Below are 15,334 nucleotides of genomic sequence, written 5' to 3'. Positions count from 1 at the left end.
GAGAGGCTTCATCTTCTTCTCTTCTTTGTTTCTCATGTCCATGCATCCATTTATTGCTTCATGTCAACAATTCCTGGTTTGATAAGAATCATGAAGATAATGGCATATGTCCGAACAGGAATCTAGAATCATCTGGATAGAAGGTGGGATATCTTCTTGTTCACAAACACTTATGAGATTTATTCAACTTCCTGGTTATTCTCCACTGATTAGTGGTTCCAAATAAAGCTTCTTAGATCGTGGTTCATCCTGGTTTGATAAGAATCATGAAGATATTGCCATATGTCCGAACAGGCCAATCTGGAATCATCTGGATAGAAAGTGGGATATCTTCTTACTCACAAACTCCTATGAGATTTATTCAACTTCCTGGTTATTCTCCACTGATTAGTGGTTCCAAATAAAGCTTCTTAGATCGTGGTTCATCCTGGTTTGATAAGAATCATGAAGATATTGCCATATGTCCGAACAGGCTAATCTGGAATTATCGATATAGAAAGTGGGATATCTTCTTACTCACAAACTCCTATGAGATTTATTCAACTTCCTGGTTATTCTCCACTGATTAGTGGTTCCAAATAAAGCTTCTTAGATCGTGGTTCAACCTGGTTTGATAAGAATCATGAAGATATTGCCATATGTCCGAACAGGCTAATCTGGAATCATCTTGATAGAAAGTGGGATATCTTCTTAATCACAACTCCTATGAGATTTATTAAACTTCCTGGTTATTCTCCACTGATTAGTGGTTCCAATCAAGCGTTCTTATATATTGGTTCATCCTGGTTTGATAAGAATCATGAAGATATTGACATATGTCCGAACAGGCTAATCTGGAATCATCTGGATAGAAAGTGGGATATCTTCTTACTCACAACTCCTAAGAGATTTATTCAACTTCCTGGTTATTCTCCACTGATTAGTGGTTCCAAATAAAGCTTCTTAGATGATATGATCCTAGGTGTGAGGATCACGTCCCTGACTACTCTCCAACGGATTGTGATGATGAAAACAAGATGTGGATTGAGTGATACTTCGAAGAGTTGCGGAATGACTCTTAGACTATCAAAGGTTTGCTTGCAAGGTAAGGATCAAGGATCCGAGTAACACTTAGACAAGCTTTGATCAAACAAGATTCAGAGAGAATTTTTAATAGAAAGTGTTTGATGATTTTATTCATGATTTTCGTCCATAATATATAGGCAAGAAGTCTGTACATGCACAGCTTCTTGGAAACATACAAAATACTTAAAACAAAGGCTCCCTTGAAAACATAAATAAAGACCAAGTTTTAAATCCGAAAATAGACTAGAAAATAAGAGAAATGGCATGGTTTCATCAAGAGGCTATCGTATAAGTGTTGTGTCCAAGCCTCATTAAAAACCTTGTTTGGAAAACCCAATGGGACAAAACCAAACCAAGGAAAAGAGTGCAAGTCACAACACCTCTCTTGATGAATGTCTTAGACGGCTTGAATCACAACCAGAGTAGTTGGATAAGCACACTCTAGACTGCCCTGGATAGTGTATAAGAGTTTATGGAAAGCTTGATTGAATCTGGCTTGCTTGGATCTAGTCATTGGACCAACTGGTACTTCTAAGTCCTTGCCATTTGTTTCCTCAGGTTCAAGCTGCTCCATGGTTCTTTCTTCAACTTCCTTAAGCTCTGGTTCAAGCTGTTCCATATCTTTAGTTCCATTGCTTGTCAAGATCACATCATCCTCTCCCACTTGAGAAGGATTTGACCTCAAATCCGTTTCATCTGCATGATAAGGAACTAGGTCAGTAACATTGAAGCTTGAGCTCACGTTATACTTACCTTGGAGATCGAGTTGATAGGCATTGTTGTTGATCTTCCTGATGACTTTGAAAGGACCATCTAGTCTAGGCATGAGTTTGGATTTTCTTTCGTTAGGAAATCTGTCCTTCCTCAGATGTATCCAAACTAAGTCTCCTTCTTCAAAGATCATCTCTTTTCTTCCTTTGTTAGCTTGCTTAGCGTACAGCTTGGTCTTGTTTTCTATATTGATCCGGGCCTTCTCATGTATCTGCTTAACAAGTTCAGCTTTCTTTTGTCCATCCAAGCTAACTCTTTCACTCAAAGGTAAAGGCATTAGATCCAAAGGTGATAAAGGATTGAAACCATAGACAATTTCAAATGGAGAGAACTTAGATGCAGAATGCCTAGCATGATTATAAGCAAATTCTACATGAGGCAAACATTCTTCCCAAGTCCTAAGGTTCGTTTTAATCAATGCACGCAGCAAGGTAGACAATGTTCTATTGACAACTTCAGTTTGTCCATCAGACTGTGGATGACAAGTAGTAGAGAAACACAGCTTAGTTCCTAACTTAGACCACAAGGTTTTCCAAAAGAAGCTAAGAAACTTGGTGTCTCTATCAGAAACAATTGTCCTAGGCATTCCATGAAGTCTAACAATTTCTTTAAAGAACATATTAGCAACATTCACAGCATCATCAGTTTTATGACATGGAATAAAATGAGCCATTTTAGAAAACCTATCAACGACTACAAACACAGAATCCTTTCCAGTCTTAGTCCTAGGTAATCCAACAACAAAATCCATTGAAATGTCATGCCATGGATGCAAAGGAATGGGTAAAGGAGTATACAGACCGTGGTTTTGGACTTTGGACTTAGCCTGTTTGCAAGGGACACACCTTTCACAAGCTTTTTCTACATCTCTCCTCATGTGTGGCCAATAGAAGTGATCTTGCATTATGTTCAGTGTCTTAGCCACGCCAAAATGTCCTCCAAGTCCACCTGCGTGAGCTTCCTTGACAAACAAATCTCTCAAAGAAGAGTTAGGCACACATAGTCTATTTTCAAAGAAGAGAAAACCATCATTCTTGAAGTATTTACCACGACCAAACTTCTCACAAGAAGCATATATATCTTTAAAATCAGAATCAGTGGCATATAAAGTTTTGATATGCTCAAATCCAAGTAATTTCGTTTCAAGAGTGTTCAAGAGAACATACCTTCGAGATAGTGCATCAGCAACTATGTTTTCCTTACCTTTCTTGTATTTGATCACATAAGGAAAGTTTTCAATGAATTCAATCCATCTAGCATGTCTCTTGTTCAGTTTCTGTTGTCCCTTGAGATGCTTTAGAGACTCATGATCAGTGTGGATGACGAACTCCTTAGGCCAGAGATAGTGTTGCCATGTTTGCAAAGCCCTCACAAGCGCATAGAGCTCTTTGTCATACGTTGGATAGTTCAGAGTAGCCCCTCCAAGCTTTTCACTAAAGAAAGCTATAGGTTTCTTTTCCTGCATAAGCACAGCACCTACACCAATACCAGAAGCATCACATTCTATTTCAAATGTTTTAGAAAAGTCAGGGAGAGAAAGAACTGGTGAATTGGTGAGTTTCTCTTTTAAGGCTTGGAATGCTTCTTCTTGGAATTGTTCCCACTTGAACCCAACGTTTTTCTTGATTACTTCAGTCAGTGGTGCAGCCACAGTACTAAAATCCTTGACAAATTTTCTGTAAAATCCGGCTAGACCATGGAAGCTTCTCACTTCACCAACTGTCTTTGGGCTTGGCCATTCCTTGATAGCTTTGATCTTTTCTTCATCAACCTTGATTCCATCTGCACTCACAACAAAACCTAAAAAGACAAGGTTATCTGCTCCAAAAGTACATTTCTTTAAATTAGCAAACAAGGATTCCGTCCTAAGCACTTCTAGAACCTTTCTAAGATGCTCAACATGCTCATATAAGTTCTTGCTGTAGATCAAAATGTCATCAAAGTAAACCACAACAAAATGACCTATAAATGATCTAAGAACATGGTTCATTAAACTCATGAAAGTACTAGGCGCATTAGTCAGCCCAAATGGCATCACTAACCATTCATATAGCCCCTGCTTCGTTTTAAAAGCAGTTTTCCACTCATCACCCTCTTTCATTCTAATTTGGTGATACCCACTTTTCAAATCAACCTTAGAAAAGATGCTAGAACCATGCAACTCATCAAGCATATCATCTAATCTAGGAATGGGATATCGATACTTTACAGTGATATTGTTGATGGCTCTGCAATCGACACACATTCTCCAGCTACCATCTTTCTTTGGTACAAGTAAGACTGGAACTGCACATGGGCTCATGCTCTCACGAATATGACCTTTCTCCATAAGCTCAGTGACTTGTTGCTGTAGCTCTTTGGTCTCCAGAGGATTGGTTCTATAGGCTGGCTTGTTCGGTAGAGAAGCCCCTGGAATAAAATCGATTTGATGCTCTATTCCTCTGATAGGTGGCAGTCCTTGTGGAGCTTCTTCTGGAAAAACATCTTTGAATTCCTGCAAAAGAAATTGTATCTTGCTAGGAAGATCCTGCACTGGCTTTGTTATGTTTAAACATTCTTTAAAAACAATCAGCAAGTGAGGTAAAGAACTTCCCTTTGGTTGAAGCAATATATTAGCCTGCTGCTTTTTCTTAGATTCTGAGGTCGCTTTGTTCTTCTTCAAGGCTATCTGATCTAGATGAACTTCTTGCGGTGTCAAAGGAACCAAAACAGTCTTCTTTCCTTTGTACTCAAACGAGTATCTGTTTGTGAACCCATCATGAAGTGTTCTTCTGTCGGATTGCCAAGGTCTACCAAGCAATATGTGTCCAGCATCCATTGGTAAGACATCACACAGTATCTCTTCCTCATACTTCCCAATAGACAATGGTACCTTAACTTGATGCTTTACCTCTAGCTCTCCTTCGTCATTAAGCCATTGTAACTTGTAAGTTGTTGGTCTTTTTATGACCTTCAGACCAAGTTTCTCCACCATGGTTTCACTTGCAACATTGGTACAACTTCCTCCATCTATAACCAAGCTGCAAACCTTCCCGTGAACCATACAGCGAGTGTGAAACAGATTCTCTCTCTGCTCATCTCCATCGGTCTTGGCTTGAAGATTCAGTGTTCTTCTAGTAACAAGTAACTCTCCACGAGTTGGCATTTCCACCCTTTCTTCTTCAGACTCAGATACCTCTTCCTCGGATTCAATGTCACCATTTTCTCTGATGAGTATTACCCTTTTGTTGGAGCAGCTACTGGCATAGTGTCCATATCCTTTACACTTGTAGCACTGTATGTCTCTGGATTTGGATGCAGTGGCTACTTCCTTTCCTTTAACACTTTGTTCCTCCACTTTAGGCTTGGAGAATGGTCTGGATTCTCTGGTCTTTTCGTCCTTCTGGTAGTGTGGTTTGCTGGCTCCATAGCTAGACTTGTAACTTCTTCTTTTCAACTGCTGTTCAAACATAATCGCCTTGTGCAGAAGCTCTTTCATCTCAACGTAGTGATGAACTTCAAGTCTGTCCATGATGTCTCTGTTTAGACCACCCATGAATCTGGCCATTGTTGCTTCTCTGTCTTCTTGTATATCAGCTCTCAGCATAAGAGTTTCCATTTCCTTATAATATTCCTCAACTGATCTACTTCCTTGAGACAGTGTTCTGAGCTTGAAGTGCAACTCTCTGTGGTAGTGGCTCGGTACAAATCTCTTCCTCATGATTACCTTCATCTGGTTCCAGGTTTCAACAGGAAAATCTCCAGCTCTTCTTCTTGCTGTAACCAAGTTATCCCACCAACTTAAAGCATACTCCTTGAACTCAGTAGGGGCAAGTTTCATTTTATACTCTGCAGTGTAGTCTCTGCAATTGAACACGAGTTCAATCTTCTTTTCCCACTCTAAGTATTCTTCTGGATCAGCAGTGCCTTTAAACTCAGGAATTTTCAGTTTCAAACCACCAAGAGGATCGCTGGTTTTTGGCCTTTCTTCCTGGTCACGCCTCCTTCTTCTGGTACCAATGGATCGGTTTGAATGGCTATAGTAACTTTCTGTAGCAGATCGATTTGAAGTCCTTCTAGGTCTCTCACGATCTGAGTGCACAACCTCAGCCCTGAAGTGCTCTAGTCTCTGATCCATCAAAGTAGTCATGCGTGCAGTCAAAGCATCAAGTAACAGTGGATTCATTCCATTATTCCTATCGTCCTCGTCTGCCATGGTTCCTGTTGAATTTTAAAGCACAAAACCAGTAAAAGAGATCATAGAAACAGAAAATAACAGAAAACACAGAAACTGAGACAGATTCAAAAACTTTTATGAAGAACCCTAATTCTTTTTCTTAACAATTTCGAAATTTTAATCAGATTATTTAGCAAGTTCAACACTTGTTCTAGACAGATCTGACATTAACAAACATGATTCTAACAAGATCTAGACTTTAGAACAGATCTGAGAACAGAATATGAAAAGTCTAAAAGTTGCAGAACTGGAAAAACACAACCTTTTGATGGAGATCTGCTCTGATACCACTTGATATGATCCTAGGTGTGAGGATCACGTCCCTGACTACTCTCCAACGGATTGTGATGATGAAAACAAGATGTGGATTGAGTGATACTTCGAAGAGTTGCGGAATGACTCTTAGACTATCAAAGGTTTGCTTGCAAGGTAAGGATCAAGTGAGAGAATTGAGAGGAAATATTAGGAATATGATGAGAATAAGCTTCTGGTTCAGTATGAAACCAGAGAGAGTGATTGTGAAAGAATAAAGATTGTAGTGAAAGTATGGTTGAGAATCAGTGAGAATAAAGAGTTCTTGAGTATTGTAGAGAGTGAGGTCGTGAGAGTATGAGATAATAAGAGTGAAGTAACCAGAGAATGGTGAAGAAAGAGTTTTACTCTCCTTAGATTGCAATGGTTTACAAACAGGCTACATATAGCCAGATTACAAGTGAATAAACAATTAATAACACTAGGAATGAATAAATAATATTGCTGTGTGGTAAATCAGAGATCAGAGCAGGCTGTGCACGTTCAGAATGGCTTGATAGTGACCTGACCCAACAGCTCTTTGGCTTAAGCAAGACATGTGACTTTTATAGTATTTTAGTCCCACTTGTTTTGCCTCTCTCACCAACGGTCAGGAACCTGTTTAAACTCAAATATGCCTCTGAAGTTGAAGTTGGACGAGTTACACTCTTGTCTTGCCTTCCAAGACACTCTAGGTTACTTGCACACCAAGACTGTACAAAATAGCTTGTTCCGGATGCTTCACTTGCTTGCTCTGGTTTTGCTTGATCTCTCATCAACTCCAGCTTTATTTATCTTCATTCCAACACTCCCCCTCAAGCTTGACCATAGGAGATCCTTGGACAAGCTTGGAACTGTGAAGAAGCTCCCTCATTAAAAACCTTACAAGGAAAACCTCATGGGATAAAACCTTGCAAGGGAAAAAGAGTGGAGTCCAACACAGCCTAGGGATTGGCCAATGAGCTCTTGTGCCTTAGAACAGTGTGGTTGGACACAAAAAGCTCTGGATCATGGCCTAAACAGGTGCAGCAACACCAATGAGATGCTGCACACACAACTCAGCTTCATCTCTTATGGGACGGTATGGGACTCCCCATCTCTTCAAGACTTCTTCTTAGAAAGGTTGGGAGGCGACCATATCATTTTCAAACACCAGTGAGGCTGATCATACTTCAAACTCAGCTTGCCCTCTTCATAGACCTTGGTTTGGGTCTCCCCCTGTCAACAGACTTCATAGCCTCTCTAGGGAAGTTAGGAGACGACCAGGAACTCTTCAGTGAGGTGCCAAGCAATGGTACCTGATACATTAACCCAAAGGTGCATCAGTACTTATCAAGACTCAAGAATAAAAACCATAAAAAAAATAAAGATTGCATCCCATTGATGCATCACACTTCAATCAATCATTTTAAGTATCTTTTCAAGCTCACAAACACAATGAAAAGATGAATGAATTGAATTGAAAGGGCTTAAAGAGTATATGTGAACTTCCCTCTTTGTTTTGGTGAGTTTCTCACTCAGCCAGTGCATCATCTTTATGGTGTCATCAACTTGAACTTCTTGGAAGCCTTTGTCAATGAGCTCAATAAGTATCTTGCATCAGTTTCTAGAATGTTGATGAGGAGTGCTGAGCACTTGAATCCTCCACGCCATTTCTTCTCTCAACCAGCCTTGCATTTTTCTCTTGAATTTTAATCATGTAGGGGGACTTTGCAACTCCATGATCTGCCACCATCATCTGATTGCTCAGCCAAGAATGTCCCTGACTGAATAATCCATATATCCTTGCATCTGGCTGGTGAGCACGTTGAGGAGTGACAGCTTCTTCATACTGATCACTTAAGGCCTCAAATAAATCGCCATACTGATCATATTGAGGAGTGACAGCTTCTTCATACTGATCACTTAAGCCCTCTTTTAAATCGCCAAACTCTTGCTGGCCTATGAGGAAATGAGACACTGAACACTGAAAGCTTCATGGATCTTCTGGTAGCTCACTGATATTTATTTCCCCTCCTCAAGCTTGACTGAGTATAATGACAAGCTTGAACTTGAGTTTCAGTGAGCTTTGAAACTGGGAGCACAACAATACCAACATCTGCGCTTAAGCCAACCAATTCACCATACTCCAGGAGCACAACAATACCAACATCTGCGCTTAAGCCAACTGGATCACCATCTGCCTTCAGCTCCAATGTCTTTGGACCAACAGTCTCCTCATGACTTAGTGATGGCCCTCCTTGTGAGTCTCTTGAACCAGGAGCACAACAACTCCAACGCCTGCGCTTAAGCCAACCGGTTCTCCTCACAAGCTGTCTCTCCATGGTCAGGAATATACAACAAGTGTAGGCTCTGAACAACATGGGCCTTTTTCTCCATGATCAGGAATATGCATCTTGTGCAGGCTCTGATCAACATGGGTATCTCTTTTCCTGTTGCTGCTTCTGGTCTGATAGCCACAACTCTGTGTCCTACACACCATTACAACTCAGATAGAGATCAGTAACAACAGCATGGGACCAGATCATTGAATAAAATCATGACTGGTCGCCACTGCTTCAAAATAGATGCAAAACAGCTTTATCACCTCATGTGACAGCTTTTAGAAACTCTATGAATGCATCAGGCACAATATGTATGCATCTTTAACACAAATCTAGGAACACTCCTAGACACTTATCAATGCATCATGAAAGATAAAGACAATGAAAGGATTCTCAATACATTTCAATATCATGGATGCAATGACAACCTAGGCAGACACTTCTAGGAACAAAAAAAAAAAAAAAACACAGACCCATATGATAACTTTAGGACTTCTAGCAACTTAACATGACCCATTGGTCTCTAAATAAACCAGACACATTACACAAGCTTTTATTCAGGTTTAGTAGGTTTAACTTACAGCCAAGGAACCTGGGCTGGTTCCTTGAACCTCCATATACACACTACCCATCTGAGCTTGGTGGATTTGAGTTTTGGATTCATTATCCAACTCCTTCTCCTTGTGTGCTTATCCCTGTTTGTAAAGCTCATCCTTGGATCCCCTCCTGTCCTCCTGGTCTTCTTTAGTTCTATTGAGCACCATCATCAGATTCTAGGTTGGTTTGAACAGCCTTTGAACATTCCTTGAAGTATAGCTGACTTTGAGTGCTTTTAAGAGAGCATGAGATGAAATGGCTTCTCAATATTTCTTCTTACTGATTTGACTTCACCATACACGACCAGAGGATCAGATAGGAACCCTGAGAATGACTGAGAGGACTGTGGCTTTGGTTGACTCCATATTGGAGTAAATTTGAGCACATCAGTTTGAGCAGTCTTCAAAGGTGTTTGACATGAGCTTTTGCTTGTTGTGTGGAAGAGAAATCACCAGGCATTGAGTAACCTGTTAATTCAACTAAGGAAAACATCAGTAGACACAAAAGAGATCAGAACATGGGTTTCACCAAGTCTGATCTCAAGAAACAATTTAATTACAAATCACAACACAGATTCTAACAACAAGTCTAAGCAATCTTTTAAGGGAATAGCAACCAATTACAAGACAAATTTTTTTTTTTCAGAAACAAGGACTAGAACAAAACCAACTACCTAGTCTCTAAACAATTTAAGACAAACAGATTTCTAGCAGATTTTTAAAAAATAACCTAGAAAAATGGAGTTTAGACAATACTAAGACTCTTAACAAAATCCTAAGAAAGAAACATACTTAGACAATTTGACAGTCTTTCCATGAACAGAAACTAGACAAGAACAGCAAGCTAGTTTCTAAACATCCTAAGACAACAGAATACACACAACTAGGACAAACAATGCTCTTATTAGAGAGTAGGAGATTCTGCTTACTCTCAAGAAACCTGAGCTGGTTTCTTGAATCTCCAGCCCATGGGGGCTTATTGAGAGCACATTGGTTTCAGGTGTTGATTGAATATCCAACACCTATCCTTGGTGAGTCCACCTTTGCATTGTGAACTCTTCTGGCCTCTCTTCTCTTCCATCTTGAAGAAGAATTTTCTGGACAGAGACAGAGATTCTAGTCGCCATTCACTTCCATGGGCAGAAACATTGCAGATTTGCCATGAACTTTTTCTTGAGGAATAGCTCCAAACACCTTTTCTTTCAGGTGTTATTTTCTTCATTCTAAAACACCTTAACCTCTTGAGAGTCACTGGACACACCATAGCTGTTGATGGAGGGCTATGGACTTCTGGATAAAAGAATGCTCTTCAAGAAAGATGACAAGAACCCGAGCTTGCAGAGTTTTTCTGAACTTGCTGAAGCTTTCTTGGGGTTTTGAGGACTGGAATACACCCTTATCTTCAGTACTGAAGAGGTTCTTCCCTCATGGAAGACCTTTGGACCAGTGGATAAAGAGTTGTATCCTAGTAGTTTGAGAGAGACTGGATCTGGAAACTGGACTTTGATGAAGCTTGCTGAGCTGAGCTAAATCTTCTTTGAGTTCCAGAGACTAAGATACTCCTTTATCTTGAGTTCTGGTGAGGTGTTTCTCTCCTGGAAAACCTTTGGACCAGAGGATGAAAGGTAGTAAACAACAGGATTGAACAGATTTTAAAGAGAGATATTGGACAGGGATGATTTTGCGGAAGCAATGTAGGTTTTCAAGAGCTTATTGCTCTGATACCATGAGAGAATTGAGAGGAAATATTAGGAATATGATGAGAATAAGCTTCTGGTTCAGTATGAAACCAGAGAGAGTGATTGTGAAAGAATAAAGATTGTAGTGAAAGTATGGTTGAGAATCAGTGAGAATAAAGAGTTCTTGAGTATTGTAGAGAGTGAGGTCGTGAGAGTATGAGATAATAAGAGTGAAGTAACCAGAGAATGGTGAAGAAAGAGTTTTACTCTCCTTAGATTGCAATGGTTTACAAACAGGCTACATATAGCCAGATTACAAGTGAATAAACAATTAATAACACTAGGAATGAATAAATAATATTGCTGTGTGGTAAATCAGAGATCAGAGCAGGCTGTGCACGTTCAGAATGGCTTGATAGTGACCTGACCCAACAGCTCTTTGGCTTAAGCAAGACATGTGACTTTTATAGTATTTTAGTCCCACTTGTTTTGCCTCTCTCACCAACGGTCAGGAACCTGTTTAAACTCAAATATGCCTCTGAAGTTGAAGTTGGACGAGTTACACTCTTGTCTTGCCTTCCAAGACACTCTAGGTTACTTGCACACCAAGACTGTACAAAATAGCTTGTTCCGGATGCTTCACTTGCTTGCTCTGGTTTTGCTTGATCTCTCATCAACTCCAGCTTTATTTATCTTCATTCCAACACTGCATAGAAAGTGGGATATCTTCTTACTCACAAGCTTGATCAAACAAGATTTTCAGAGAGAATTTTTTAATAGAAAGTGTTTGATGATTTTATTCATGATTTTCGTCCATAATATATAGGCAGAAGTCTGTACATGCACAGCTTCTTGGAAACATACAAAATACTTAAAACAAAGGCTCCCTTTGAAAACATAAATAAAGACCCAAGTTAAATCCGAAAATAGAGACTAGAAAATAAGAGAAATGGCAAGGTTTTCATCAAGAGGCTATCGTATAAGTGTTGTGTCCAAGCCTCAATTAAAACCTTGTTTGGAAAACCCAATGGGACAAAACCCAAATCAAAGGAAAAGAGTGGCAAGTCACAACACTCTCTTGATGAATGTCTTAGACCGGCTTGAATCACACCAGAGTAGTTGGATAAGCAACACTCCTAGACTGCCCTGGATATGTAATAAGAGTTTATGGAAAGCTTGATTGAAATCTGGCTTGCTTGGATCTATGTCATTGGAGCAACTGGACTGTCTAAGTCCCTTGCCATTTGTTTTCCTCAGGTTCAAAGCTGCTCCATGGTTCTTTACTTCCTTAAGCTCTGGTTCAAGCTCCAAATATCTTAGTTCTCAGTGCTTGTCAAATCACATCTTTAGATCGTGGTTCATCCTGGTTTGATAAGAATCATGAAGATATTGCCATATGTCGCGATAGGCTAATCTGGAATCATCTGGATAGAAAAGTGGATATCTTCTTACTCACAACTCCTATGAGATTTATTCAACTTCCTGGTTATTCTCCACTGATTAGTGGTTCCAAATAAAGCTTCTTAGATCGTGGTTCATCCTGGTTTGATAAGAATCATGAAGATATTGCCATATGTCCGAACAGGCTAATCTGGAATCATCTGGATAGAAAGTGGGATATCTTCTTACTCACAACTCCTATGAGATTTATTCAACTTCCTGGTTATTCTCCACTGATTAGTGGTTCCAAATAAAGCTTCTTAGATCGTGGTTCATCCTGGTTTGATAAGAATCATGAAGATAATGCCATATGTCCGAACAGGCTAATCTGGAATCATCTGGATAGAAAGTGGGATATCTTCTTACTCACAACTCCTATGAGATTTATTCAACTTCCTGGTTATTCTCCACTGATTAGTGGTTCCAAATAAAGCTTCTTAGATCGTGGTTCATCCTGGTTTGATAAGAATCATGAAGATATTGCCATATGTCCGAACAGGCTAATCTGGAATCATCTGGATAGAAAGTGGGATATCTTCTTACTCACAACTCCTATGAGATTTATTCAACTTCCTGGTTATTCTCCACTGATTAGTGGTTCCAAATAAAGCTTCTTAGATCGTGGTTCATCCTGGTTTGATAAGAATCATGAAGATATTGCCATATGTCCGAACAGGCTAATCTGGAATCATCTGGATAGAAAGTGGGATATCTTCTTACTCACAACTCCTATGAGATTTATTCAACTTCCTGGTTATTCTCCACTGATTAGTGGTTCCAAATAAAGCTTCTTAGATCGTGGTTCATCCTGGTTTGATAAGAATCATGAAGATATTGCCATATGTCCGAACAGGCTAATCTGGAATCATCTGGATAGAAAGTGGGATATCTTCTTACTCACAACTCCTATGAGATTTATTCAACTTCCTGGTTATTCTCCACTGATTAGTGGTTCCAAATAAAGCTTCTTAGATCGTGGTTCATCCTGGTTTGATAAGAATCATGAAGATATTGCCATATGTCCGAACAGGCTAATCTGGAATCATCTGGATAGAAAGTGGGATATCTTCTTACTCACAACTCCTATGAGATTTATTCAACTTCCTGGTTATTCTCCACTGATTAGTGGTTCCAAATAAAGCTTCTTAGATCGTGGTTCATCCTGGTTTGATAAGAATCATGAAGATATTGCCATATGTCCGAACAGGCTAATCTGGAATCATCTGGATAGAAAGTGGGATATCTTCTTACTCACAACTCCTATGAGATTTATTCAACTTCCTGGTTATTCTCCACTGATTAGTGGTTCCAAATAAAGCTTCTTAGATCGTGGTTCATCCTGGTTTGATAAGAATCATGAAGATATTGCCATATGTCCGAACAGGCTAATCTGGAATCATCTGGATAGAAAGTGGGATATCTTCTTACTCACAAAACTCCTATGAGATTTATTCAACTTCCTGGTTATTCTCCACTGATTAGTGGTTCCAAATAAAGCTTCTTAGATCGTGGTTCATCCTGGTTTGATAAGAATCATGAAGATATTGCCATATGTCCGAACAGGCTAATCTGGAATCATCTGGATAGAAAGTGGGATATCTTCTTACTCACAACTCCTATGAGATTTATTCAACTTCCTGGTTATTCTCCACTGATTAGTGGTTCCAAATAAAGCTTCTTAGATCGTGGTTCATCCTGGTTTGATAAGAATCATGAAGATATTGCCATATGTCCGAACAGGCTAATCTGGAATCATCTGGATAGAAAGTGGGATATCTTCTTACTCACAACTCCTATGAGATTTATTCAACTTCCTGGTTATTCTCCACTGATTAGTGGTTCCAAATAAAGCTTCTTAGATCGTGGTTCATCCTGGTTTGATAAGAATCATGAAGATATTGCCATATGTCCGAACAGGCTAATCTGGAATCATCTGGATAGAAAGTGGGATATCTTCTTACTCACAACTCCTATGAGATTTATTCAACTTCCTGGTTATTCTCCACTGATTAGTGGTTCCAAATAAAGCTTCTTAGATCGTGGTTCATCCTGGTTTGATAAGAATCATGAAGATATTGCCATATGTCCGAACAGGCTAATCTGGAATCATCTGGATAGAAAGTGGGATATCTTCTTACTCACAACTCCTATGAGATTTATTCAACTTCCTGGTTATTCTCCACTGATTAGTGGTTCCAAATAAAGCTTCTTAGATCGTGGTTCATCCTGGTTTGATAAGAATCATGAAGATATTGCCATATGTCCGAACAGGCTAATCTGGAATCATCTGGATAGAAAGTGGGATATCTTCTTACTCACAACTCCTATGAGATTTATTCAACTTCCTGGTTATTCTCCACTGATTAGTGGTTCCAAATAAAGCTTCTTAGATCGTGGTTCATCCTGGTTTGATAAGAATCATGAAGATATTGCCATATGTCCGAACAGGCTAATCTGGAATCATCTGGATAGAAAGTGGGATATCTTCTTACTCACAACTCCTATGAGATTTATTCAACTTCCTGGTTATTCTCCACTGATTAGTGGTTCCAAATAAAGCTTCTTAGATCGTGGTTCATCCTGGTTTGATAAGAATCATGAAGATATTGCCATATGTCCGAACAGGCTAATCTGGAATCATCTGGATAGAAAGTGGGATATCTTCTTACTCACAACTCCTATGAGATTTATTCAACTTCCTGGTTATTCTCCACTGATTAGTGGTTCCAAATAAAGCTTCTTAGATCGTGGTTCATCCTGGTTTGATAAGAATCATGAAGATATTGCCATATGTCCGAACAGGCTAATCTGGAATCATCTGGATAGAAAGTGGGATATCTTCTTACTCACAACTCCTATGAGATTTATTCAACTTCCTGGTTATTCTCCACTGATTAGTGGTTCCAAATAAAGCTTCTTAGATCGTGGTTCATCCTGGTTTGATAAGAATCA

General features: G+C 39.4%; 1 protein-coding gene across 1 annotated transcript; it reads right to left on the bottom strand.

The window, feature by feature from the left end:
• Positions 1-1,224: 1,224 nt before the first annotated feature.
• Positions 1,225-6,031, bottom strand: LOC130503816 (uncharacterized). The gene is made up of 7 exons (XM_056998379.1): positions 5,743-6,031; positions 4,606-5,676; positions 4,078-4,332; positions 2,999-3,636; positions 2,098-2,869; positions 1,819-1,944; positions 1,225-1,761 (listed from the first exon to the last, which is right to left on the bottom strand). The coding sequence occupies exons 1-7, from the start codon at positions 6,029-6,031 to the stop codon at positions 1,463-1,465; spliced, it is 3,450 nt and encodes a 1,149-aa protein (XP_056854359.1). The 3' UTR covers positions 1,225-1,462.
• Positions 6,032-15,334: the final 9,303 nt, after the last annotated feature.

The sequence above is a fragment of the Raphanus sativus genome, unplaced genomic scaffold, assembly GCF_000801105.2.
Source record: "Raphanus sativus cultivar WK10039 unplaced genomic scaffold, ASM80110v3 Scaffold1155, whole genome shotgun sequence".
NCBI classification, from domain to species: Eukaryota; Viridiplantae; Streptophyta; class Magnoliopsida; order Brassicales; family Brassicaceae; genus Raphanus; species Raphanus sativus.
This window is presented reverse-complemented; position numbering and strand designations above follow the sequence as displayed.

Excerpts from the sequence above, each read along its gene's own strand:
- LOC130503816 (XM_056998379.1), bottom strand. The coding sequence starts at position 6,031 with ATGGCAGACGAGGACGATAGGAATAATGGAATGAATCCACTGTTACTT. Across the intron at positions 2,870-2,998 it reads ATGCACTATCTCGAAGGTAT|AATGATGGTTTTCTCTTCTT; the intron begins GTTCTCTTGAAC and ends AAATACTTCAAG. Across the intron at positions 1,762-1,818 it reads CTATCAACTCGATCTCCAAG|ATGAAACGGATTTGAGGTCA; the intron begins GTAAGTATAACG and ends CTTATCATGCAG.